Genomic DNA, 22093 nt, shown 5'->3' on the forward strand with positions numbered 1-22093 from the left:
GGTAGCTTAGATGATCTCAAAGCAGTCCCTTCTTAGATCATGATATTCTTCATGATGTCATGCTTGTTTCCAATTTGTCCATTTTTAACCCTTCTGTTCCACACATTCTTTCCCAAACTTTTAATCAGTACAAAGTCCATTTCTTTAAATTTATTTCTGACTCAAACCCCTCAGTGGTTGCTGAGATATTAAGTTAATTATGAAATATTACAAACTTAATAGTTAATGTGTTTACTGTGACTTACAAAATCTAGTTTAAGACATATAGACACTAAAGAATTCTACCACTATAAGAAATAGTTTGTGCTGATGAGTTGGCTATTTACACTTCTTTAAAAAGTACCTCGTTCTTCTCTCAGAAGACCACTAAATGAGTTCATTCTCCTTTCCTTCATTGCCTGATTAGAATTTTACTCTAGTTCAAGGTCATGGTGTCTGACAGTCAGCGAGCATAAGGCAGAGAAACTTACTCCAATTACGGCTCATTGCCATCTAGAAGTATTCATTCCAAAGATCCACCTGCAGTTTGCCCCTCCCCCAGTACGTTATCTTTTAATTCTACCAGCACATCCAGCCCCTGGTTGTTCATATTTCTTGATTGCTGATTTAATGAGCAGCCCAGCATTTTTAAGGGCACTTGGAAATACGCACATAAGCAGTACAGGCTACAGTCTGTGAGAGTCCACTGTTTTTTCTCCAGCAGTTCATGGATTAAAACTACTAATTTTTAAATTTAAATAAAAAAATAGAGTATATGTAAGCAAAAATGAAGGAGCTGTAGCTGCGCAGAAAAGTACCATGCGACACCCCTAATGATACTACTAATGTCCCAAATATCTTCCATTAGTTTTCTGTAAAAGTCATTACCATTTCCACGCACATATTCATATCAGCTAAATGTTTCTTTAGACTCATGCACCCATCTTTTACAGTTCAATATCTGTTTGTGTAAGCCACATTAAGATTCATTTTCTTTGCCACATTACTAGATATGTCGGAAACATACAAACTAAAGACAATATTCCCAGAAGTGACCCTTGTGGTATGCACTCATTACATTCGTCACTTCTGATGCCATCATTCTCAGAATAATTCTTGTATTCTTCCTTTTAATCAGTACAAAGTCCATTTCTTTAAATTTATTTCTGACTCAAACCCCTCAGTGGTTGCTGAGATATTAAGTTAATTATGAAATATTACAAACTTAATAGTTAATGTGTTTACTGTGACTTACAAAATCTAGTTTAAGACATATAGAAACTAAAGAATTCTGCCACTATAAGAAATAGTTTGTGCTGATGAGTTGGCTATTTACACTTCTTTAAAAAGTTCCTCTGGCATACCTGAAATATCTGGAATGTCCAGATTTTTTGCCACAGAGTTTTGGTCTATTCCTCTTAACATTTATGGTTTTCTGGCAAATCAGTGAAGACCGATGACACTAAATAATGACAACTGTTTGCGTTTCAGACTTCATATCCTTCAGAAAATGCTTGCTAATCTAAAACCTGTCATTCTTGTAACTTTCTAAGTATATAACAGCAATACTTAAAGTTTGCCCCTGATTTTGAGCCTTTCTCACCCCATTATCTTTGTCTTTGTCCAACTTTTTTCACTTAGAGGTTGAGAGGTATGTCCTATGGTACCAGAGATATGAACATTTGTTTGAAATGAGAGGATGTAATTTGATTTTATCAAAAAGTTTAAGCTCCACCCATTGGAGGTCAGTGCAAACTTTTAGAGATCCACTGGGGGAGAATGAGCTAAAAACTAAAAAAAACAAAGTGAATGTTGCTATTTTATATTTTATGTACAAATTTCTAGGTGCTTTTTGACCCCCACCCCCCCCCGCCCATTGAATGACAAGTCTGTCCCAATCAGAGTTTGTCCATTCATCCCCACATACTAGGAAATTACCCAGGGATTATGTGGGGGAGGAGCCATCTGGAGTAGCCATCACAGTCAGTTGTGAGGGTTGCTTGCACCCCTACCAGCAAATGTGGGCATGTATAAGGCTTAACCCAACTCCTTGGATGGGATGATGAGTTACTTATGTCACTACAGGGACCCCAAAATAACTTTCCCCCTAAGTCATGCTCCTGTTCACCTACTGATGATTGTTTTATGAGATGGAAGTTCTCCCTCAAAATGTGCACCATAATTCGGTTTCTCCTGCAATGGATTATGAATGTATGACTGCTGCCCCCCTACACACACACACACACACACACACACACACACACACACACACACAATTGGAATTCACATCCTCCTCACCAAATCCATCCAATGACTGAGCTGCTAATTGATCTCGGTTCACTTTAGTCATAATCAGGGCTTTACCTTTCTATGTCACCAGAACATTTTTATATCATTTTTATCTTTATAATATTTTGTCTTACACTTTATTCCTAAATAATATTTCAAACTGAAATATTAGAAACAACATTTTTTTCATGTTGTTATTAAATCACAATTGCAGCCATTTCAAGAATCCTTTCATAACCTATTTTTGTCCCAACACAGCAAAGTTTTATTTGTTTTTCTTTAACCTTTTTTAATGCTGCCTATATTCCTCAGATTTCATATCTTAATTTTTAATTCATTTATTTGTTTTGTTGAGTGGCAGAGTGTTTAACATTGAAGCTGCTTCTCAATTGGCTGTTCTGCCATTTGGTTCTCAACTGAGGTACCGTTTATACGTACCTCTATGTCCAGAATATCCAGAATTCCACAGAATATGCAGATTTGTTTATCATATTTTCAGTCTGTCCCTCACAAAATGTGTGTTTTTCTGACAAATTCTTGATGACTGAAGTCATTAAATAATGACAGACATTTGAGATTCAGATTTCATATTATTCAGAAAATGCATGTTGTGCAAAACCTGTTATTCAATCAACTTTATAAGTTTATAAAAGCAAAATGCAAAATCTGTCCCCTATTTTTGAGCATTTGCCTCCCATTATTTTTGGCTTTGTCCAGAATTCTTGTGCTTGAGGTTGGGGGGGGTTCTATATGATGACTACATTTCCTTCCTGTGTCTGCATGTATTTTTACTAGGTGCATCAATTTCTTCACACATTCCAGAGACATGATATAGGTGAACTGACAAGTCTTCAGTTTCCTCATGGGTGTGTGTGTGTGTGTGTGTGTGTGTGTGTGTGTGTGTGTGTGTGTGTAATCTATATTATAACTTCGAAGATACACAATCAGGAATACCCATTCATTGACACATAATTGTCAAACGTCCTCTTCACTGAACATCCACACTGTCCAACAACCCATGATACAATATAACAAACACTATTAAGTAGGGGTTTCGCCCCCTCCAACTAAATACACTAACTCCAAGATCACACTACAGTGGGGAAAATGGCAGATTTAAAATAACGGCCAACCGATTTATTTCCAAAGGAAATAAATCGATGATCTGGCTGTACTCTCAAGAGGACGTTTGACACTTGTGTCGATTAAAAGGTACTCGTGATTTTGTACCTTTGAATATCTAATATAGACCCTGTGTGTGAGTGTGTGTGTGTGTGTGTGTGTGTGTGTGTGTGCACGTGTGTGTGTGTGCGCGTGTGCGTGTGTGTGTGCGCGTGTGTGTGTGTGTGTGTGTGTGTGTGTGTGTGTGTGTGTGTGTGTGTGTGTGTGTGTGTGTGTGTGTGTGTAATCTATATTATAACCTCGAAGATACACAATCACGAATACCCATTCATTGACACATAATTGTCGAACGTCCTCTTCACTGAACATCCACACCGTCCAACAACCCATGACACAATGTAACAAACACTATTAAGTGGGGGATTTCGCCCCCTCCAACTAAATACACTAACTCCAAGATCACACTACAGTGGGGAAAATGGCAGATTTAAAATAACGGCCAACTGATTTATTTCCTTTGGAAATAAATCGATGATCTGGCTGTACTCTCAAGAGGACATTTGACACTTGTGTCGATTAAAAGGTACTCGTGATTTTGTACCTTTGAATATCTAATATAGACCCTGTGTGTGAGTGTGTGTGTGTGTGTGTGTGTGTGTGTGTGTGTGTGCGTGTGTGTGTGTGTGTGTGTGTGTGTGTGTGTGTGTGTGTGTGTGTGTGCGCGCATCCCATGACAGACTAGTATCTTATCCAAGATTAGCTATGTGCAAGCTAGGATGTGCTCTACCTCCCTTTTTAACGCTGAGTTAGACACATCAGTTAACTAGAAAATGAGTGAATGTACTCAAATGGGGAGCTGATTCTAACAAACCATTTCTACCATAGCTTAGGCCATAAGGCAAATTACACTTATCAGATTAGAGTAACTTAAAACAAATGAAGGTTTAGCAATTTGAGGTTCTGTGTAGTAGAGTGAACAATAGTAATTTTTAATGTTATGGCACAATTTTTTACCAATCTTTTTCAGTTTATGAAAAAAATGAATTTGAAATATTTGTCTTGTTCAAATGAGTGCACAAAATAGATGAAATGTGTTTTCTGGATTTGGACATGATACAATCATATTCATTGGGTGCTTGAAAGAAATGTCCTTATTGAAATTTTGGGTTAACAAACTGAAGAAAATGCCATAATTATAAAGCTGTATAGACAAGAATAAATATAGGCTCATAATATCAGTACTTTTCAGTTTTTTCTTGATCCCAATTTTGAGTTGCAAAAATATTTTTCTCTGAATCTTAAAAAAATGACAGTTGTCACATCTGCTGAGTTCTCTCTTGTAAGATTGTTGCATGGGAGAGGATGATAAAAATGCATTATTTTTATTACATTTTAACAATAAATGGGCATGATAGCTTTTGACTGTTAACAAGTGTTTTTGTTGACAGTTTGATACTGTGCATTTCCAAAGTCACTCATTAGTGAGTCAGTGCCGTGCTATAACCCTTCTGTACCACCTCAGTATGAATTGTGTTATCTTAATCTATTTGACTTGATGAATCACTTCTGTTATGAAACTTTGCATCATAAATGCAGATATCACAAGTGTTTAATCCACAAACCTGAAAGGCTGTCTATAATATTACATCTAATGAGACAGCTTAAAATGTTTTTCTTTTTTTTTTTTTTGCAAAGAGCAAACTCTCTATGTGGGTAGCAAACTCTCACCACTGCAAACTAATATATACCATCCCCATGACTAGACAAACTGGAGGGGAGTAAGTCCCCAAAACAATGTACGATGTGCTCAAGATTCAGTCTTATGTGAGTATGGGGGTGAGCAAAGCACTTTTTATGGTCTGCTATATTGATGACATGCAGGGAATCTTGAACATCCACATTTAGGTCTTCCCAAATGTCCTGTAAGAAAACTGAAAATGTTCATGGTCAGTTCCACACCAGCTTCAGGAGGGGATAGTGGTGACAAGCACATGCATCACTGCATATAAACCCAGCCATGGTCACCCCATCATCAGAATAGCACAGCCACCTATTCCTGCTCCTCATCAGGGGAGCAACTACTCTCTGAAGTAAAGCTCTGTAATACACAGCATGGAAACATGGTAAGACAGTGCAGGTTTCATCCTCTGCATCACCTTCTCAGTTCTCCCCAGAGTACAGGACAGCTTGAGGGTCACCTTCTCAGTACTCCCCAGAGTATAGGACAGCTGGATGGTCACCTTCTCAGTACTCCCCAGAGTATAGGACAGCTGGATGGTCACCTTCTCAGTACTCCCCAGAGAATAGGACAGCTGGAGGGTCACCTTTTCAGCATTCTCCAGAGCACAGGACAGCCAGAGGGTCTACTTCTTACCTGCAGAATATGTACAGTGCTCTGGTGCAAATGCAGCATGCAGGCAGTCCCTTAGTGAGTCACATCACATGACTTACACAGGTTCTTAAGCAATGTTTATGAAACTAGCTTTATTAATATCCACTAAATTAAATCAAGTCATACTGTTAAATGAGATAAAGAATGCTCCTTGTATGGTTTCTTGTGAAAATGTGTACAGTCAACAGTATACATTCTAATGCTAGAAAGACGAGTACCAAGTTAATAACTAAAACAAATGAAACTGCCACAAGAAAAAAGGTCTGCATCATAAATGTATAATCTTAATGATGTATTAACTCAGGTCTGAGCTAAACAGGCAATAACTATGCTGGATTAACATGACCTGTTTCGAGCCTTGTTTGATTTCCACTCTTAAAATGCATAATTAAGACATCCTGCTACAAGTTTTCATCTGCACAAAGCATGTGTTACTTGAATAATTTTAATACTTTTGAGTTAACTGCTCTTGCAAACAAGACTGTTGTTTTTGTGTGCAGGTCTATTGTTTATAGTCATATAGTCTAACTATGCCCACAGTCTGAGTCAATATATTTAAATATCACTAGGATGTGGCAGACCAGGCTTCTTTAGGTTCCAGCTATCTAGTTTCATCAACTCTTAACAACTGCACTGTATGCCCCATCACACTGGCTTTCTTTCAGCTTTGTTGGGTCAGCAGCCTGAAAAGCATACAACAGAAAAGCAAACAATGTATTATTCGTCAGGCAGGAAGAATAGAAAATATTTTTCTGGTGCAGAGTTATAACAAATAATTAGAATCCTTCAGCAACTACTAAAATGTTTTTGAATTCTTCATAGAGTCAAGATGGTGGGGTTCCATTACGTCGTTCAACAGATGTCTAAGATGAATTCCTGATGATCCTGTGACTTTTAAACCTGGTAAGCATTAAGGACAATGTGGTGTCTTAAAGTAGTACTATATTAATATAGTTACATGATTAAAGTATATTTGCAGCAAGACAAAGCACCCGTGCACCCCTGATGTGGAAGCTGTATCCCCACACTTATAACTCTAATGTAATTGTGTCTCAGAGTAGGGGAATATTTTGAGATGTTGAAAGCCTAGCCTATATTCTCCTCAGTACACTAAGACAGTCTGACAGTTCTGCTGTGCCCAGTTTCTGTTCTCAGAATTACAGCAGGCACCCTTGTGCTCTGCCATTAGTGCACCATCAGTGCATTAGGCTAAAGTACTCACTGTATATGATGTACCCAATCCATCTCTGATGTACTAAGTGCATCCATTTTACATTCTACCCTACTGGAAGCACTGAACATCCTTCAATAACAGTATCTGTTAATGACTAAAGTGCTATGTTTTTTTGATTACTGACATAATTTTTGAAACATAGTTTAACTAAGCATTATGCACAAGACAAATTTGATATATTAGGATGTATCTGCCAGGTAAGAGGAAAAGAGGAAGTTCTAAACCCTAAAGGGGACATTATACTCAATGATGGGTCTGATAAGGGCTGAATAAAGTGGCACTTTGACTTCCTTGGACTTGGATACCATACCCTTACTTCTAGGTTGGGTGACATAGAATGAATTCTTACTACCTTGGCCTCATGTTGGTCAAAGGCCAGATTACTGTCTTTATATATTCTCAGATCCCTTACTACCAGGTCAGTTCTTAAGGGTGTCTTCTCGATGAAGTAATTAGCTTGGATGGCAGTGTTCCCAAAAGGCACTATAATGTATTTCTTGGCATTAAGTTTTAATCTGAAACTTTGACGCCAGTCATTTCTGTGTTAGACCCTGTTGTAAGATGTTTGTGTCTTGCAGTAGCTCTCAATTTGCATTCATCTGTGATCTTGGTTAGGCAAAGAACCTTGACATTAGCCTTTACCTGTGAGAAGTAGATGTCAAATAGGAGTGATCACAGCACTGAGCCCTGAGGTACCCAAATGACGACTGGTCCCTTAGTCGAGGTGGTCTCACCAATCCTGACTTCCTGGGTCATGTGTTTGAACCAGCTGGTAATCCAGCTAGCTATGTAGGGGTTTATAGGTTTCTCAACTATACCTGAGAGAGGTATTGTATCTAACCCCTTAGCCTGATCCAGGTAGTTGATATGCAGCAATTCCTCTTATCCATTGCCTTGGTGGCCTTCTCAAAGAAGTCCACCAGGTTTAGTAGGCATGACCTTCCCTTGGCAAAGCCAAACTGTGTTAGGGCCAGTGTTTGAAGGTTGCCTATGTCTTAGTTGATCATTTCCATGATAATTTGTTCCATGGCTTTGCATATTGGATTAGTCAGTTTAATAGGTCTGCAGTTTCAAGGGTCCACCCTTGTGAAATGGGATAACCATTGCTGTCCTCCATTCTCATGGTATAAAGCCTGTTTTTAAGCTATAGTTAAAAAGTGACTCAGGTGATCCTGATAGGTCATGTTTGAAGCTATTTAAGAGGCATCCAGGATGCTGCTGGAGCCCATTGAGACTATGTTTTTGGCCTTAGTAACCACCACCAGAACCTGTTCCCTGTTAATTGTTGGGGGTGTTATATTAGTAGGTATTTCTTGGGAGAGGTGGGGGTGGTGGGGCTGGAGTTTGAGCTGAATTTGTCAGCAGCACATTCGCTATGTCATTCTGCTCAGTGAAGGTGGCACCATTAACTGCCAGTGTGGTACACCGATGTGTGCTTCTTTTAAGGTTTTGGATATACTTGTAGAAGGCCTTGTGGTTGTTTTTAACCTGTGAGGGTATCTTGACCTCATAACTGGCCTTGCTGGACTTAATTAGTCCTCTTAGTTTCCTGTTTAGTTTATCATTATGGGTATTGCTCTTTCTGATTTTAGCCATGACTCTCTTCCTTTTGTTATATACCCTGTTAAGGCTGAGTTTCCACCAGTGTGTTTTTTTTAGTGCTTGTTTTAAGCTTACCTGTAGTAGGTACAGGAGCCTCTGTACAGCCATTTACATGGTTGTACAGGGTCTTTGTGAACAATTCCATACAGGTTGCTGAGAACTTGGGGTTCAGAGAAACACTGAAGTTTGACAAACTACTGGAGTATTAAAGAAAAATCTTGATGCACATTCCCTTGGTGGTCATGTCTACTCCATCCCACAACATTTGTAGTAGTGAAGTTGTGTTGTCTGACCAGTGCTTCAGGCTCAGTTAAAAAAACCCAGAGCAGTAACATTGCTGTTTAACTCTGCATTTTTCCAAATGATCAGCCTAAGAACTTATTTGTGAGTGTCCATTGACTGAGGCTTAGGATCTAAACAATATGATCCTTACTGCAGTGTACTGAAAAAAGCCACCTCACAGACACCGGTTTCTTACCCTCCCCTCTTACACTGTACCTCACACTGCCACATGCTCAAGATCAACTAAAAGCACTTTTCACCTGGATATTTCTGACCCTTGTTCAGACAACATCTAAAATCTTATCCTTTATAGTACTTTCATACATCAACTGACTGAATCCCTTCATTATCCAAGACCTCAGTAAATACCCAGCATCTTCTCTAGCCTAGAGCTTGGCATCTCTTTGCCTGCACCAGACATATTCAGATCTAGGTATAAGGTCTTTGGTGCACTTGAGTGGAGAGAAAATTATAATCCTTCTCGGGGTGGTAACAATAGCTGACCATGATCCATGCGAACATTGTTTGAAACTTTTAAACTCAAACAATGCACTTTGGAATGTAATCATTGTAATCAATGAGCCATAGCCATTATATAGCTATGCAGAATGACTTTGCATTACAGCAATTACTTCATTTGTGCAACATCTAGTAACCATATTTTAAATCAGACATACATTTGTAACAAATCTGTGAAAAAATGTTCATTGCGATAAAAAAGCAATGCAAAATTTCTCCTCCATAATATTCTTTCTTGCTCCATAAGCCAGTATAGTACTTAATTGCAACCCTAAGAATTTTAAATCCTAAATCATAGCTGTCAAAGAAAGTTAGTGTAAATCCCTTTCTTCTGGCCACATTACTTAGTCCCACCTGTCTCATGCTGCTGTAATCCCTGATTGCACAGTACAGCCAGCCCTTGTAAATATGTACATAATGGTTTATAAATCTGCCAACAGGCTGAAAGTCAGGATAGTGAAGAAAGAAACACAAAGTGTCAATTACTTTCACTACAATAGCATGCATAAGAAAAGTTTAAAAAGGAATATAGTGAATGGACAGTTTTTGAGATTAAGTGCATTAACATAAGACAAGTATTTTTTCAATAAAGAGTGTGAACAAATGGAAGAAAATTTCTAAATAGGGGATACCTGATGGCGTTAGTTAAGGAAGTTTTAGAAGAGGTTAAAATGAGAGAGGAAATAAAGATTATGAGGTTAAAATAAACAAAGAAGGTAAAATTAGTAATTGTGCACTGGCCTGTGTATTACAGAATTTAGTGGATGAATGGATTATAAAATCAATAATTAAAAATAATTGGAAATTTTTGTTGAATTTTGAGGGCATGCGAGATATAGTAGTTGATATTCCTATTTTTGTTTCCAAAAGAGGAAAGAACTTAAAAGAATATTTTTACAAAAATACTAGCATAGATATTGAGGATGGAAAAGAAAAAGTGATGGTTAAATGTGATAAATGTAAACTGTGCCCTCATGTTCTAGAAAACAATCAGGTGGAGATAGCAGCTAGGGATTATGTTATTAAATTATGTAACATATATAATTGTAAGTCTAAATTTGTGGTTTACATTCTGATATGTAGTTTATACCCTGCTTTTTATATAGGGAGTTATATAAAAGAATGTATGAACACTTGAGGGCAATAGAAATAGAACTATTAAATAATGGTTTAGCTAAGCATGTCTTCAAAAAGCATAAAATGGAAAAAGGACAAGTTAATTTTAGGTCTTCTGTTGTAAATCAACTAATAAGTTATAAGAGTAGGTTAGCCACAGAAGATGAATTAGATCTGAAAGAATAATGTTGGCAGGTTAAATTAAATGCTTTTAGTTTTCCTGGTTTAAATGAATGGGAGAATTACGAAGTAGTCCTAAAAAGGAAAGGGTTAAAGTATTGATTTAAGGGATATTTAATGCAGTTTTACTAGTTGAAACTGAGTCTGAAGAAGTTCCATTGAAGGAACGAAAGCAGTTATCAGTTGAAGTGGCTATGTTTGTTGTTTTATTAGTGTATTAAAGTGTCTGTTTTATTAGATTGAGCGTGTTTTAATCATTCTGGTTGTTTAATCTAGATCTAGAATGTTGGATTATTTGTAGCCTTTTGGAGGAAATATGTACATAAATTTCTTTACTTTATCAACTCTTGTCTGACTACTCACTTTTTTTATATGTTGTTACACTGTAACTCAAACTAAGTTTGTTGCTGCTTATATTTTGTATTTATATGTATTTCAAATACTTTTAATACCTATTGCATTAAGACACTTGATTGCTTGTTGTTTCCGTACACCCAGGCTGGGCCTGAAATTGGTGTTTTTGATCAGTTTTCCCACACCAGCAAACAAGCATACACATATATAAATAAATAACTAAAACATACACACACACACACACACACACACACACACACACATATATATGTATGTGTGTGTGTGTGTGTGTGTGTGTGTGTATATATATATATATATATATATATATATATATATATATGTGTGTGTGTGTGTATATATATATATATATATATATATATATATATATATATACATATATATATATATATATATATATATATATATTTATACACATATATGGGTCTACTTTGTTTCGTTGAATCTCATTTCACTGAATTTCATTTCACCCCAACCACTTCGCTGAAAACACAAATTATTGAAAACTCATTTCATTGAATCTCATTTCACTGAACTGAACTTGGTATATATGGAACTGAACTTAATGTGTATATATATATATATATATATATATATATATATATATATATATATTTATGTATACATACATATATATATATATATATATATATATATATATATATATATGGGTCTACTGCTTTACATCGAAAATACACTTCTTCGAAATAGAGCAATAGACCCTACACTTCAGCGAAAGTCAACTTAAACAAAAGTGCACTTTTGCTGAAGTCTAGTTCCCTGGGCTACCCCACAAAAAAACACTAAAACATGTTTTTGCAGGGGGGGGCACCCCACACCCCCCTACTTAAATATACCAACTCTGAGATCGCACTACAGTGGAGAAAAGGGAATATTCCCATTCTGCGCTGTAGTATGACTGCCGAAGTCAATGTTTGAAGTTTTACTACTTCGAACAAGTGGACTCGGTGAAGTGGAGTTCGAAGTAGTGAAACTTTGAACATATTGACGGATCCCATATATATATATATATATATATATATATATATATATATATATATATATAGATATATATATATATATATATATATATATATATATATATATATATATAGTGGTTTTGTGTGTGTGTGTGTGTGTGTGTGTGTGTGTGTGTGTGTGTGTGTGTGTGTGTGTGTGTGTTGCATGATGCAATAATAGTACAGCCACACTAATGCTATGTATAGTAAACATTTAAAGTGAATACATGTGAAGAGTATGAACCATCACCCCAACTCTCTCCATACCATCCCCAGCTCTGATTGCATTGTACATTAGTAAGTATACAAAAGGGGGTGCCCAGAGTGGCATCTATACTGGTTACACATTTTGGCCTGGAAACGGATAATGAGAAATTCAATTCAATATCTGACAGCATCTCCATATAAAATGGTGTTGCTGAGCTGATGTTTCTTCTGTTCACCTACATCTTTTGGTATTCACATAAGTATGATTTGCTACAACATCGTATGAGTTGACAGACTCTTGGGAGTATGACAAAATTCTCATCTCACTTTACTATTAAAAATGTATCTTCCTTCCTTGCATTAATTGTTTATAAAAATGCTTGAACTATAACACCATGTTCCTGTTGTATGTTATGGACATTTATTTATTTATTGCATTTGTTACCCAGATAGTCTGACTCAGCAAACATGCACCCCTTTTCAACAGAGACATGGGGAGAAAAGTTCCATAAAAGTTACAAGTTAGACAAATAACATGCAGGTATTTAAAATGATATGTTAGAGAAACATAGAAAAATACAAATAATTTAGTAAAATATATATAGTAGCTAAAAATTATTTGCAGGATTGATGTTTAGATATGCAATATGCAGGACATTTTCCAAGATATGTTAGGTGTTGTGGCAGTTACAGCTAGCAAGGAAAGTAAAGTAGGGTTGCCACCTTTTCAAATGCCCAAAGTGGGACATTTTTTGTAGAAATGTCAGATTTTGCAGGGCAAAACATATCCACAGCCAGTACAAAGGACAGAACTTCACTTTTTTGCCAAAATAAAAGTTTATTATTGTAGCATTTGAGTTGATTTTTCAGTTTCTTATAACATTTAGGTGTTTCAGATACAAAATAACTGTTTTATGCGACTATTAAAGAAAATATCAGAAATATTTTTGTCCTAAAATCTCAGGACATTTTTCATTTTTTCAATTTTTTTTGCAGGACACAACTGCCCAAAGAGAGACTCTCCCTCGCAAAGTGGGACAGGTGGTAACCCTAAAGTAAAGTAGAGGGTGATAAGGGAAGGTGGTGGACAGAGCAGAGAAAAAGGAATGAATGAATTTGACTAAAAAAGCTTGAGCTGTAGAAAGTTATAGGCATTGTTATGGTAAGGACTTAACCAGGACTTTGGTATTCTATGTCGGAATTGTAAAGAAACCCAAGAAAAAATATTGTGAATTGTCAAACAAAATCAAGGGGATGTAAAATAATTTTAGTAGAACTAGATAAAAGAGTATAAGCTCTGAACTTCTTTGTTCCTGTTCTTTGTGACATAAAAAAGAAAACTAAGCCATAAACAGACCAACAGAATAATTTATCTCTTTGTTTTCTTACATCAAAGACTTCACACCTTCCTGTTAGATCACCCAAAGGAATTTGTAAAATCTGTCAGTACTACAGTAACATATTTTATATGGGAGGAGTCTAAACCCAAAATTGCATGGGACAGATTGGCTTTAAGGAAATAATTTGACAGTTTGTGAGTGCCAGATCCTTATCCTCTGTCAGTTTCAGTCTCAAGGTGGTAGAATAGTTTGGAAGTATTTATTCTACCTGGTTAATGAGCAACATGAGTACAGAAGTAGATTGGCTTTTGCTACCACTGGAACCTGGGATGCAGGTCTCATAATTTTCTGGAGCAAGCTGCAATTGTTGTAAAGAACCTGCTGAAGAGAAGAAAATGCTGTGTTTGGGTTAACACATTGGTCCCAGTGGAGTATTCGAACCAGGAGTTACCCAAAGAAGTAGGCCAAACCAGGTTCTTTTTAGGGAACAGATTAGGCAAGTAGCCACTTGGCTGAATTGGGAGTTATGTAAGAATCCTTCCATTTGAATGAAACCTGGAGTCATGTATAACATGGGCTACTAGAAACAGCATGGGAACTGAAGGATGTACAAGTTGCCATTCAATTCACAACCTGTGATATGGAAATTTATAATGGAAACTAGATAGCATACAGTGATTCAAAACTGACAATTAGCAGAACCAATACTAGCATTTAAGAACTTAAAATGGAGTCAGTGGACAGCTTTAGAGATTGATGGGGAAAAAAAGTACATAACATGGTCCCACATTCAGTCTAGTGCAGAATGTGTTACTTTTCCTCAAACCATGAAATCCAGGAATTTTAAGATCTTTGCCTGGAAGTGCCTTCATCAGTCTTAATACAACATACATTTATTAAGTGTCAAACAGAAGTTGGAGATACAGGGGAATGTCCAGAGGTTAACAGGACAGCACCGCTCTATTTTAGTAAAAGTTAAATCACAGATACAAGAACTGCTGTCTGTTCTAGTTATGTTCCCTTCAGATCTTACATAAAAGATTTTTATCAGGTGTTGATGGCACTCATGGTTTGACAAACAGCTAGTACACGCTGCTGTTTTTCTTGATGACATTGCGTGACATTGTGTATGAAAGCCCTCGCTATTCAACTTGTAAGAGGGATAATGGATGAAACTGCCAACAGGGAAGGGAAAGTTTCATTTCTGGACATCTGGCAGAAATATCTAGGAAAAAATGGATAACCTGTTCAAATGGAGTGGGGGGAGGGGCCCAGGCCGAGGCAAGGGTACATGACAACTCATTTGGACAGAGTTAATGATTGTAAAGCTACTGGGAAGTAAGGTTGTGGCCACAAATAGGTTCTTCTGCTGGGTACTTTCAAATCAGACTATGTGGTTATCAAAGTCTGATGTAGTCTGGGTATTCTAATGATCAAATGGACTGATGAACACAAATTTCAGCTGAATCTAAAGTTTTAATTGACTACATTATAAAGTTGAAATGCCCTGCATGCAGTATTGTCATTCTTTAATAATGTTACATTAATGATCAATTATACAGTCATTTCATTCCTGTATGTACACATATGTAAATGTGCTTTTTGTTTCTTCATTGCTTTTTGGGGTTGCTTCATTTTTAACCTGGTTATAATTAAAGTTTGTTATGTTAAAAATTCTCTAAGAAAACCAATGATATATAATCAGAGGCATATCATGGTCAAATGGGGCCATAGGCAGGGGAATGGAGTACAACCCCCATCCACCTCCCACAGCCATTCTGGTGTCCCATTACTTACCCCCCCCCCCCAGTTATCATAAACCCTGCTCAAAATTGTCAGATTGCTTACTATTTTTGTCTTTACTTTTAAAATGAAGGCAGAGATATGGATTTAATTTAAATGGGCAGGTGTAGGGAATCTGAGCCTAGTTTTGGGCACACGTGTTTAGACAGGATGGACAGCACTTGTCAAGATCAGAGAAGACAATTTTTACAGCAGATATTTTGCAATACATGACAAACACTAGGCAGTATTTTTGCCAGGTCAGAAAAATTTAACATTTTACAGATAGCAACATTTGATGCATCTCTGATGGTTATTAATGCTTGGAACATTAATAATAAAGTTTTCTTTATGGAAAAATATGCTATGTTCCCACAAGATTGATGTTGTTATTGTTTGTGAAATATGGTTAAAGAACAATGACTGGAAACCAGTTCTGTCAGGATATAAATGTTTTTACTATAACAAACGTTCTAACAAAAAAATCAGGTGGAGGTGTTATGATAGGGATTAAAGTTAGTTATAAGACGTGCTTATTACATGTTCAGTGATAGCACCAGTACTACAGACTGTGTAACTGTGATAATAAAGACAACCCTGGAACATATAACAATTGTTAGAGTATATAGACCACCAAAGTTAAGTGCTGATGACCTAGAGGAATTCATACATTTCTTGATGAAACAGAGGAGGGAAGAATAATAGTGGCTGGGGACTTAAATTTACCAGACAATGAGTGAAATAATAATGATTATACAACTCCCCCCATTAATATTTAAAAACGTGCATGCTGATTGGTCAGTGTGCATGTTGTAAATCAGAGTTATAGTAATGGAAAAAGGTCCAGTCGCCCGGACTTTTTCCATTACTATAACTCTTTTTTCTCACTGTTTCGCTATGTTAAACTCCTTTAACATAGCGAGACAGTTTGTAAAAAGAAACGGAGATCTTGCTTTCTCCGCTGCTTTTTTCAAAACTGTCTCGCTATGTTAAATGGATTTAACATACCGAGACAGCTTTAAAAAAAAGCAACGGAGATTCTCTGTTGCTTTTTTTAAAGCTGTCTCGCTATGTTAAACCCATTTAACATAGCGAAACAGTTTGTAAAAAGCAACGGAGATCTTGCTTCCTCCATTGCTTTTTTCAAAACTGTCTCGCTATGTTAAATGGGTTTAACATACGAGACAGCTTTAAAAAAAGCAACGGAGATTCTCTGTTGCTTTTTTAAAGCTATCTCGCTATGTTAAACCCATTTAACATAGCGAAAACAGTTTGTAAAAAGCAACGGCGATCTTGCTTTCTCCGTTGCTTTTGCCCACAGTTCTGATGTACTGCATAGGCATACACATGTGCAGTACATAAGAACTGCCGCAGAATACCAGACAGCCGTGGAAGGGCAGCAAGGAGGCATTATACAATGCCATTATTTAAGAAAAGTAATTTTTTTTTTTCTTAAATAATGTCATTATATATATAACACCTGGTGGGTAATGCTGATTACCCACGGTTGGCTTTGTACCACTCGGGCTTCGCCCTCGTGACCAAACCATGCCAACCGTGGGTAAATCCAGCATTACCCACACCCAGGCGTGGGTTATTGCTATATTCAACAACATTAGTAAGAAAATTATTCACAATGTATGTTCAGGAACAGTTTGGTTCGAACTGTAAAAAAAAACTACCAGGGAACGGAACATACTAGACATTATTTGTGTTCTTAAACTAATCATCATTACTTCATGTCCATGTATTACCACCACTGATATGCTGTGGCATTATAAAGGTTACTTTATTGCTAGATAATTCTGCCAAACTGGCATCTAGACCAATGCACAGATGATAATAACGAGAATATGGAAGCAAAACAGTCCCTATGTAAAACTACGTAGAGCGGTGCGTTCAGTGGAAACACTGCAGAAGGAATGTCAAACGTTTTGAAAGAGAAAATGTTTGAATGGCAAAAATAAAAAAAAGTTTAACATCAGGATCTAGGCCCACATCAGGATCTAGGAGAATGTTTCCCCATGAGAACAAGAGACTTGATTATGGCCAGAGATAAAAACATATAAGAAATGGAACAGAGGTCAAACTACAACTTTGAAAACTGAAATAAACAAGCTAGAAAAACAAATTAAGCATAGTGTGAGACAAGATCAAGAAAAAATTGAAGAAAATGTATATAAAGATACTGAGCGTAATAGGAACCCATTTTGTAGCTATATAATATGTGGAAGGAGTAAAGGCATACAATTAAATTAGTAAAATGTGTGTAGATTCTAAAATTTATTCTCAAACACAGCAGGTTATAGATATATTTACAAAATCTTATGCAAAGCAGTTTGACTTGACAAAGAGGGTGATAAGTTGTCCTAGTGACATCGAGATAACTTCAGATAACTGAAATCAAATTAGATTATATTGAAAAAGAACTGTGCAAACTGGATCCAAACAAAGCACAGGGAGGAGACAGAATTAGTAATAATGACCTGAGAACACGTCAGCAAGAATTTGCAGTACCATTATAACTATTATTTACTAGGTTGTGTAAATATGGGGAGATTCCTCAAGATTGGAGACGTGTACTTATTAAACCTTTAAGGGAAAGGAGAGTAGGATAAACATAGAGTCATATAGGCCCTAAAGTCTACTTTCATGTTGTGGAAAAATAATGGAGAAGGTAATATTGGATAAGTTATTGTCAGAACTGGAAAAGATGGGACTTGAAACCATATATCAGCATGCATATGTGGAAAATAGACCTATTACCATCTGTAACATGATGTTCTATAACAATATAATAACAGCTATGAATGAAACATTGTGTTGTTATATAATTTATATAGATTTAACTTCAACATTTGACATTGTCATACACAAAACACTGATCAGTACATTAGAACAACTAGGTATCGATGTACTCTTGATAAGATGGATAGCTGCATGGCTTACAAATAGGACATGGCAAGTATCATACAGCAACTGGACAGGTAAAATTCTTGGTTACAGTCAGGGTGTCCCATAGGGCTCTGTCCTAGGCCTTTACTTGTACAGATTGTATCTTTCAGAGCTATCCTTTTCATCTGAGGTGTTCTACAGTCTGTACGTTGAAGACTTGAAATTGGGTAAACTGATTACATGTGTTACAGATAAGGCATGTCTGCAAATGAACTTGATTACATTGGCCATTTGGGCACAGGAGAAAAATATAATGATAGATACATCAAAAGCTATGCATATGAGGTTTGGGAGACATAAACTGAAAGGTGAATATTTAATACAGCACACAGTGATTCAGACTGTAGACTCATTTAAGGACCTGGGTATATGGGTAGATCCAGATATGAGTTTTTCTAATTATATCAACCAATTGGTTAATGATAGTTATAGAAGTATAGGTTGTATAAAAAGATTTATAAAGTCTAGGAAATCACAAATGATGAAGTCATCGTTTGTTAGTTACATTAGACCTACACTTCTGTATGGAATAACAATATGGTAACTTTATAAGAAAACAAGCATGAGTAAACTGGAAAGGGAACAAGAAATATACCAAGGGCATCCATGGATGTGAACATTTAAGTTATGAAAGACTAAAATATTTGAACTTGCACAGTGTTTCTTACAGATATCTAAGAGGATATCTTATTCAGGTATATAGAGCATTTAGAGACAACTACCTCTGGGAATGTTTGGGGTTATCAAAAAGTACTAGAGAATCATCAGACACATTATGTAGAAGATTCTGTAGGAATGAGAAGTGTACTAACTGGTTCCCTGACAGAGCAGCTGATGCATGGAATAGAGTACCAAATTACATTAAAGCAAATACTAGTTTAGATGTTTGTAAGAACAGCCTGGACGCATATTATGGGAACAACTGTGTTGGTATATTAGCAGGCTAGAAGGGCATTAATGCCTGTGCTCGAAATATTTGTTTGTATGTATGTATGTAATGCTCATTAAATATACTCGTTTTCTTAGTGTTAATCTACTTAATTTTTCTTTAAAATGAAATGTGACCCTTAAAATAGATGGACATGTAAAATCCAAATATTTTAAAACTACATCCACAAATATGGATACAGATTCTAACCAGGAGTTCTCAGCTGGCACTATGGCTCTTATAGAATTTTTTTTATCATCAGAAATTTTTGGAATATGAAAAAATGTCTATCACCAGGTTTTCTACCTTAAAAAATACATACATGCTAATTTCATTAACTGCTACCTATTCATAAAAATATTTTTATTTTAGCATATCATGTCTTATCTGTCTCATATTCCATAGTTGGATGAAAAAGAAATTGAGTTTTTATTCCACATGCTACAGTAACCCACAAACCCATTTCAGTTGGAAGCTTCATCTTTGAAGACATGCTTAGCTTCATCAGTGCGTATATTTAAATTGTGAACACTTCATTAAATCCTTTTGTGCAGTTAAGTGTCAATTCGCTGAACATGCTTTGTGTAATAACACTAAGTAAAAATAAACCTCAGGAGAAACACATCTTAAATGAGCACAGTCCTCTATCCCTTTCTCTTAAATCCATTTAAATCTGCTAACCGTGTGTACAAACGCACATTTTAGTTTGTATCTCGTGATGTTGCAGCAATCTACATTCATGCTTACTTCAGTTCACTTACAAAATATTTGATTCTTCCTGCTCAAAGTCAGTTAAGTGCATCAGATGCAGTCTGAAATCTCTTCTTTTTGGACACGCTTATGTGAAATGTGTATCATTCCTATAACAGTAGCTGTAAATTATCAGCATTTATAGTTAATGCAGTTCGCTTAGTAAAATCCTAGCATTTGTTTTGCGATATTAATGAGAAGCAGGGTAGGTTTATTAATTATGAGTTCTGTAAAAGTAACTATTATACTATATGTTCTATGTTTTGTAGGTGCAGTTTCAGTGGCTCCTCATCACCATGATGATCAAAGCATGTGAAGGACCCAGAGAAGATTTATCCAGACAGCATGTTCATATTTATGATAGAAAAAGCTTTTGCTGTCCTCCAAGATAAAGCAATATTTCCATAATGTTTGATTAAGGAGAAAAGTAACTAGCCTACATGGTTTCAGATGTACCTTGTAATTAATGACTAAAAAAGGCAAGCATTTCTAAAAAAATGCAATTTAAGAGTATGAAACACTAAAATATTATTCAAACAGAACATACAGTCCATTTTTTCTAGATGTGCATTACTCTGCAATAATTTTACTGGCTTCTTCTTCCTTTAACCCACCGCAGGCAAACCATCTGCTAAACAACACTGGACATATTTACTAAAAGATACATTGGCTGCCTCTCCATGAAATGGCAGGCACCTAGCTGTGTACATTTGAAACCCATTGTGACATTGTGAGCTTTGCTCTTTCAAATCAAGTTGCCATAAATTACAGATTCAAGTTCTGTATTTGAATGGTAATTGATTAAGACATGTTACCTGCTGGACAAAAGACCTCTGAGAGTATAAAAAATGTAAACAGTAACCATCTCCCATGACAACTGCTTCTTCAAATTGTCATCATTGTCTTATGGTCATTCAGCTTCCAAGAAGAACATCTTTCATTTAACAGCCTGAGATGCTTGTTGTAACATTACAGAAATATATTTTTCTTCATCAGCCTGATAACAATATTGATAAAATTCAGCAGAGAAATGTTTACTTCAGCAGTAAGTCTGTGAATATCTGTCCAACATCAGAACTAGGGGTGGACACTGTGACTTCATACTGCTTATTAAGTAATCATCCTAGAATGACGTGAAATGTAAATAGTGTGTAACTATAATGTAAAACATGTATTTTAACTATAATTCTTTATAAGTGCTCCCCAAATACGGTACTGATCATGAGTGCCAAAAGAGAAGTGACATTCTGCAGGTAAAATGAAAACATTTGTTAAAGTAATGTAAGACAATCAAGGAAGTTACCATACTGCACAACTCTTGACACTTTAAAAAAATAAAAGAACTCAAGATTCTTGTTTTCTACCATATAAAAGGTCCTTCTACTTTACTTACTGGTTTTATTGTCGCCTGCCTAGGATTTCTGAGCTGTGCTCAGGTAGCCATGAAGAGAGAGTCAAAGAAAGGCAAACATATTCCTGCATCTTATTTAACCATGTAGCTATAATAGTAAAAGGGATATTCTGAAGAAAATATCTTGTGCAGTTATGTCACCTAGTGTATTGTCATACTTAACTGTGGATAGCAGTAACTACAATAGCTCTGCAGAGCATAGTAAAAAACTGTGAAACATGGGTTTGACCCTCCTGGAATATTTTCAGTGTACTGTGTTAACTTGGAAAACAGTGAGCAATAAAAAATATGTGACAGACTTTTATTTGTTAAACAAATTAATGCATCCTTATCTTTCCTTATAGTTTGTGTTGAGCTTCAGAAAAGGTACTACTTGGAGAAGTAAAGTTCTCATATAATGGTTGAAGAAAAACACAGAAATCAGGTTCTGTTGTGTGTGATTTTGTCTAGGTATTAGATATGTAGAGCTCAGGTATTAAATATCATTGTGTAAAAATAAGTAGTCTGAAAGTAAATCTTGAAGGAACTAACAGAATCATATCCTGTGATGACGTGGAATGTCCTCAGAGTCAGAAGTCACAAGTATTATTTGTGTAACAACTGACAAAAAAAAT

The 22093-nt window shown here is 36.1% G+C and overlaps 1 protein-coding gene across 1 annotated transcript in view; it reads left to right on the plus strand.

Moving 5' to 3' along the window:
- KIAA1755 (KIAA1755 ortholog) overlaps window positions 1–21796 on the plus strand; it is a 986731-nt gene extending 964935 nt beyond the window's left edge. Inside the window, exons 23-24 of the mRNA XM_044090195.1 lie at window positions 6605–6685; window positions 20338–21796. Of these exons, the coding sequence (XP_043946130.1) occupies window positions 6605–6649 (45 nt within the window). The 3' untranslated portion in view covers window positions 6650–6685; window positions 20338–21796. The remainder of the gene's footprint in view (window positions 1–6604; window positions 6686–20337) is intronic.
- Window positions 21797–22093: the final 297 nt, after the last annotated feature.

Source organism: Protopterus annectens, chromosome 12.part0 (genome assembly GCF_019279795.1).
Source record: "Protopterus annectens isolate FY-2018-M chromosome 12.part0, PAN1.0, whole genome shotgun sequence".
Classification (NCBI taxonomy): Eukaryota; Metazoa; Chordata; order Ceratodontiformes; family Protopteridae; genus Protopterus; species Protopterus annectens.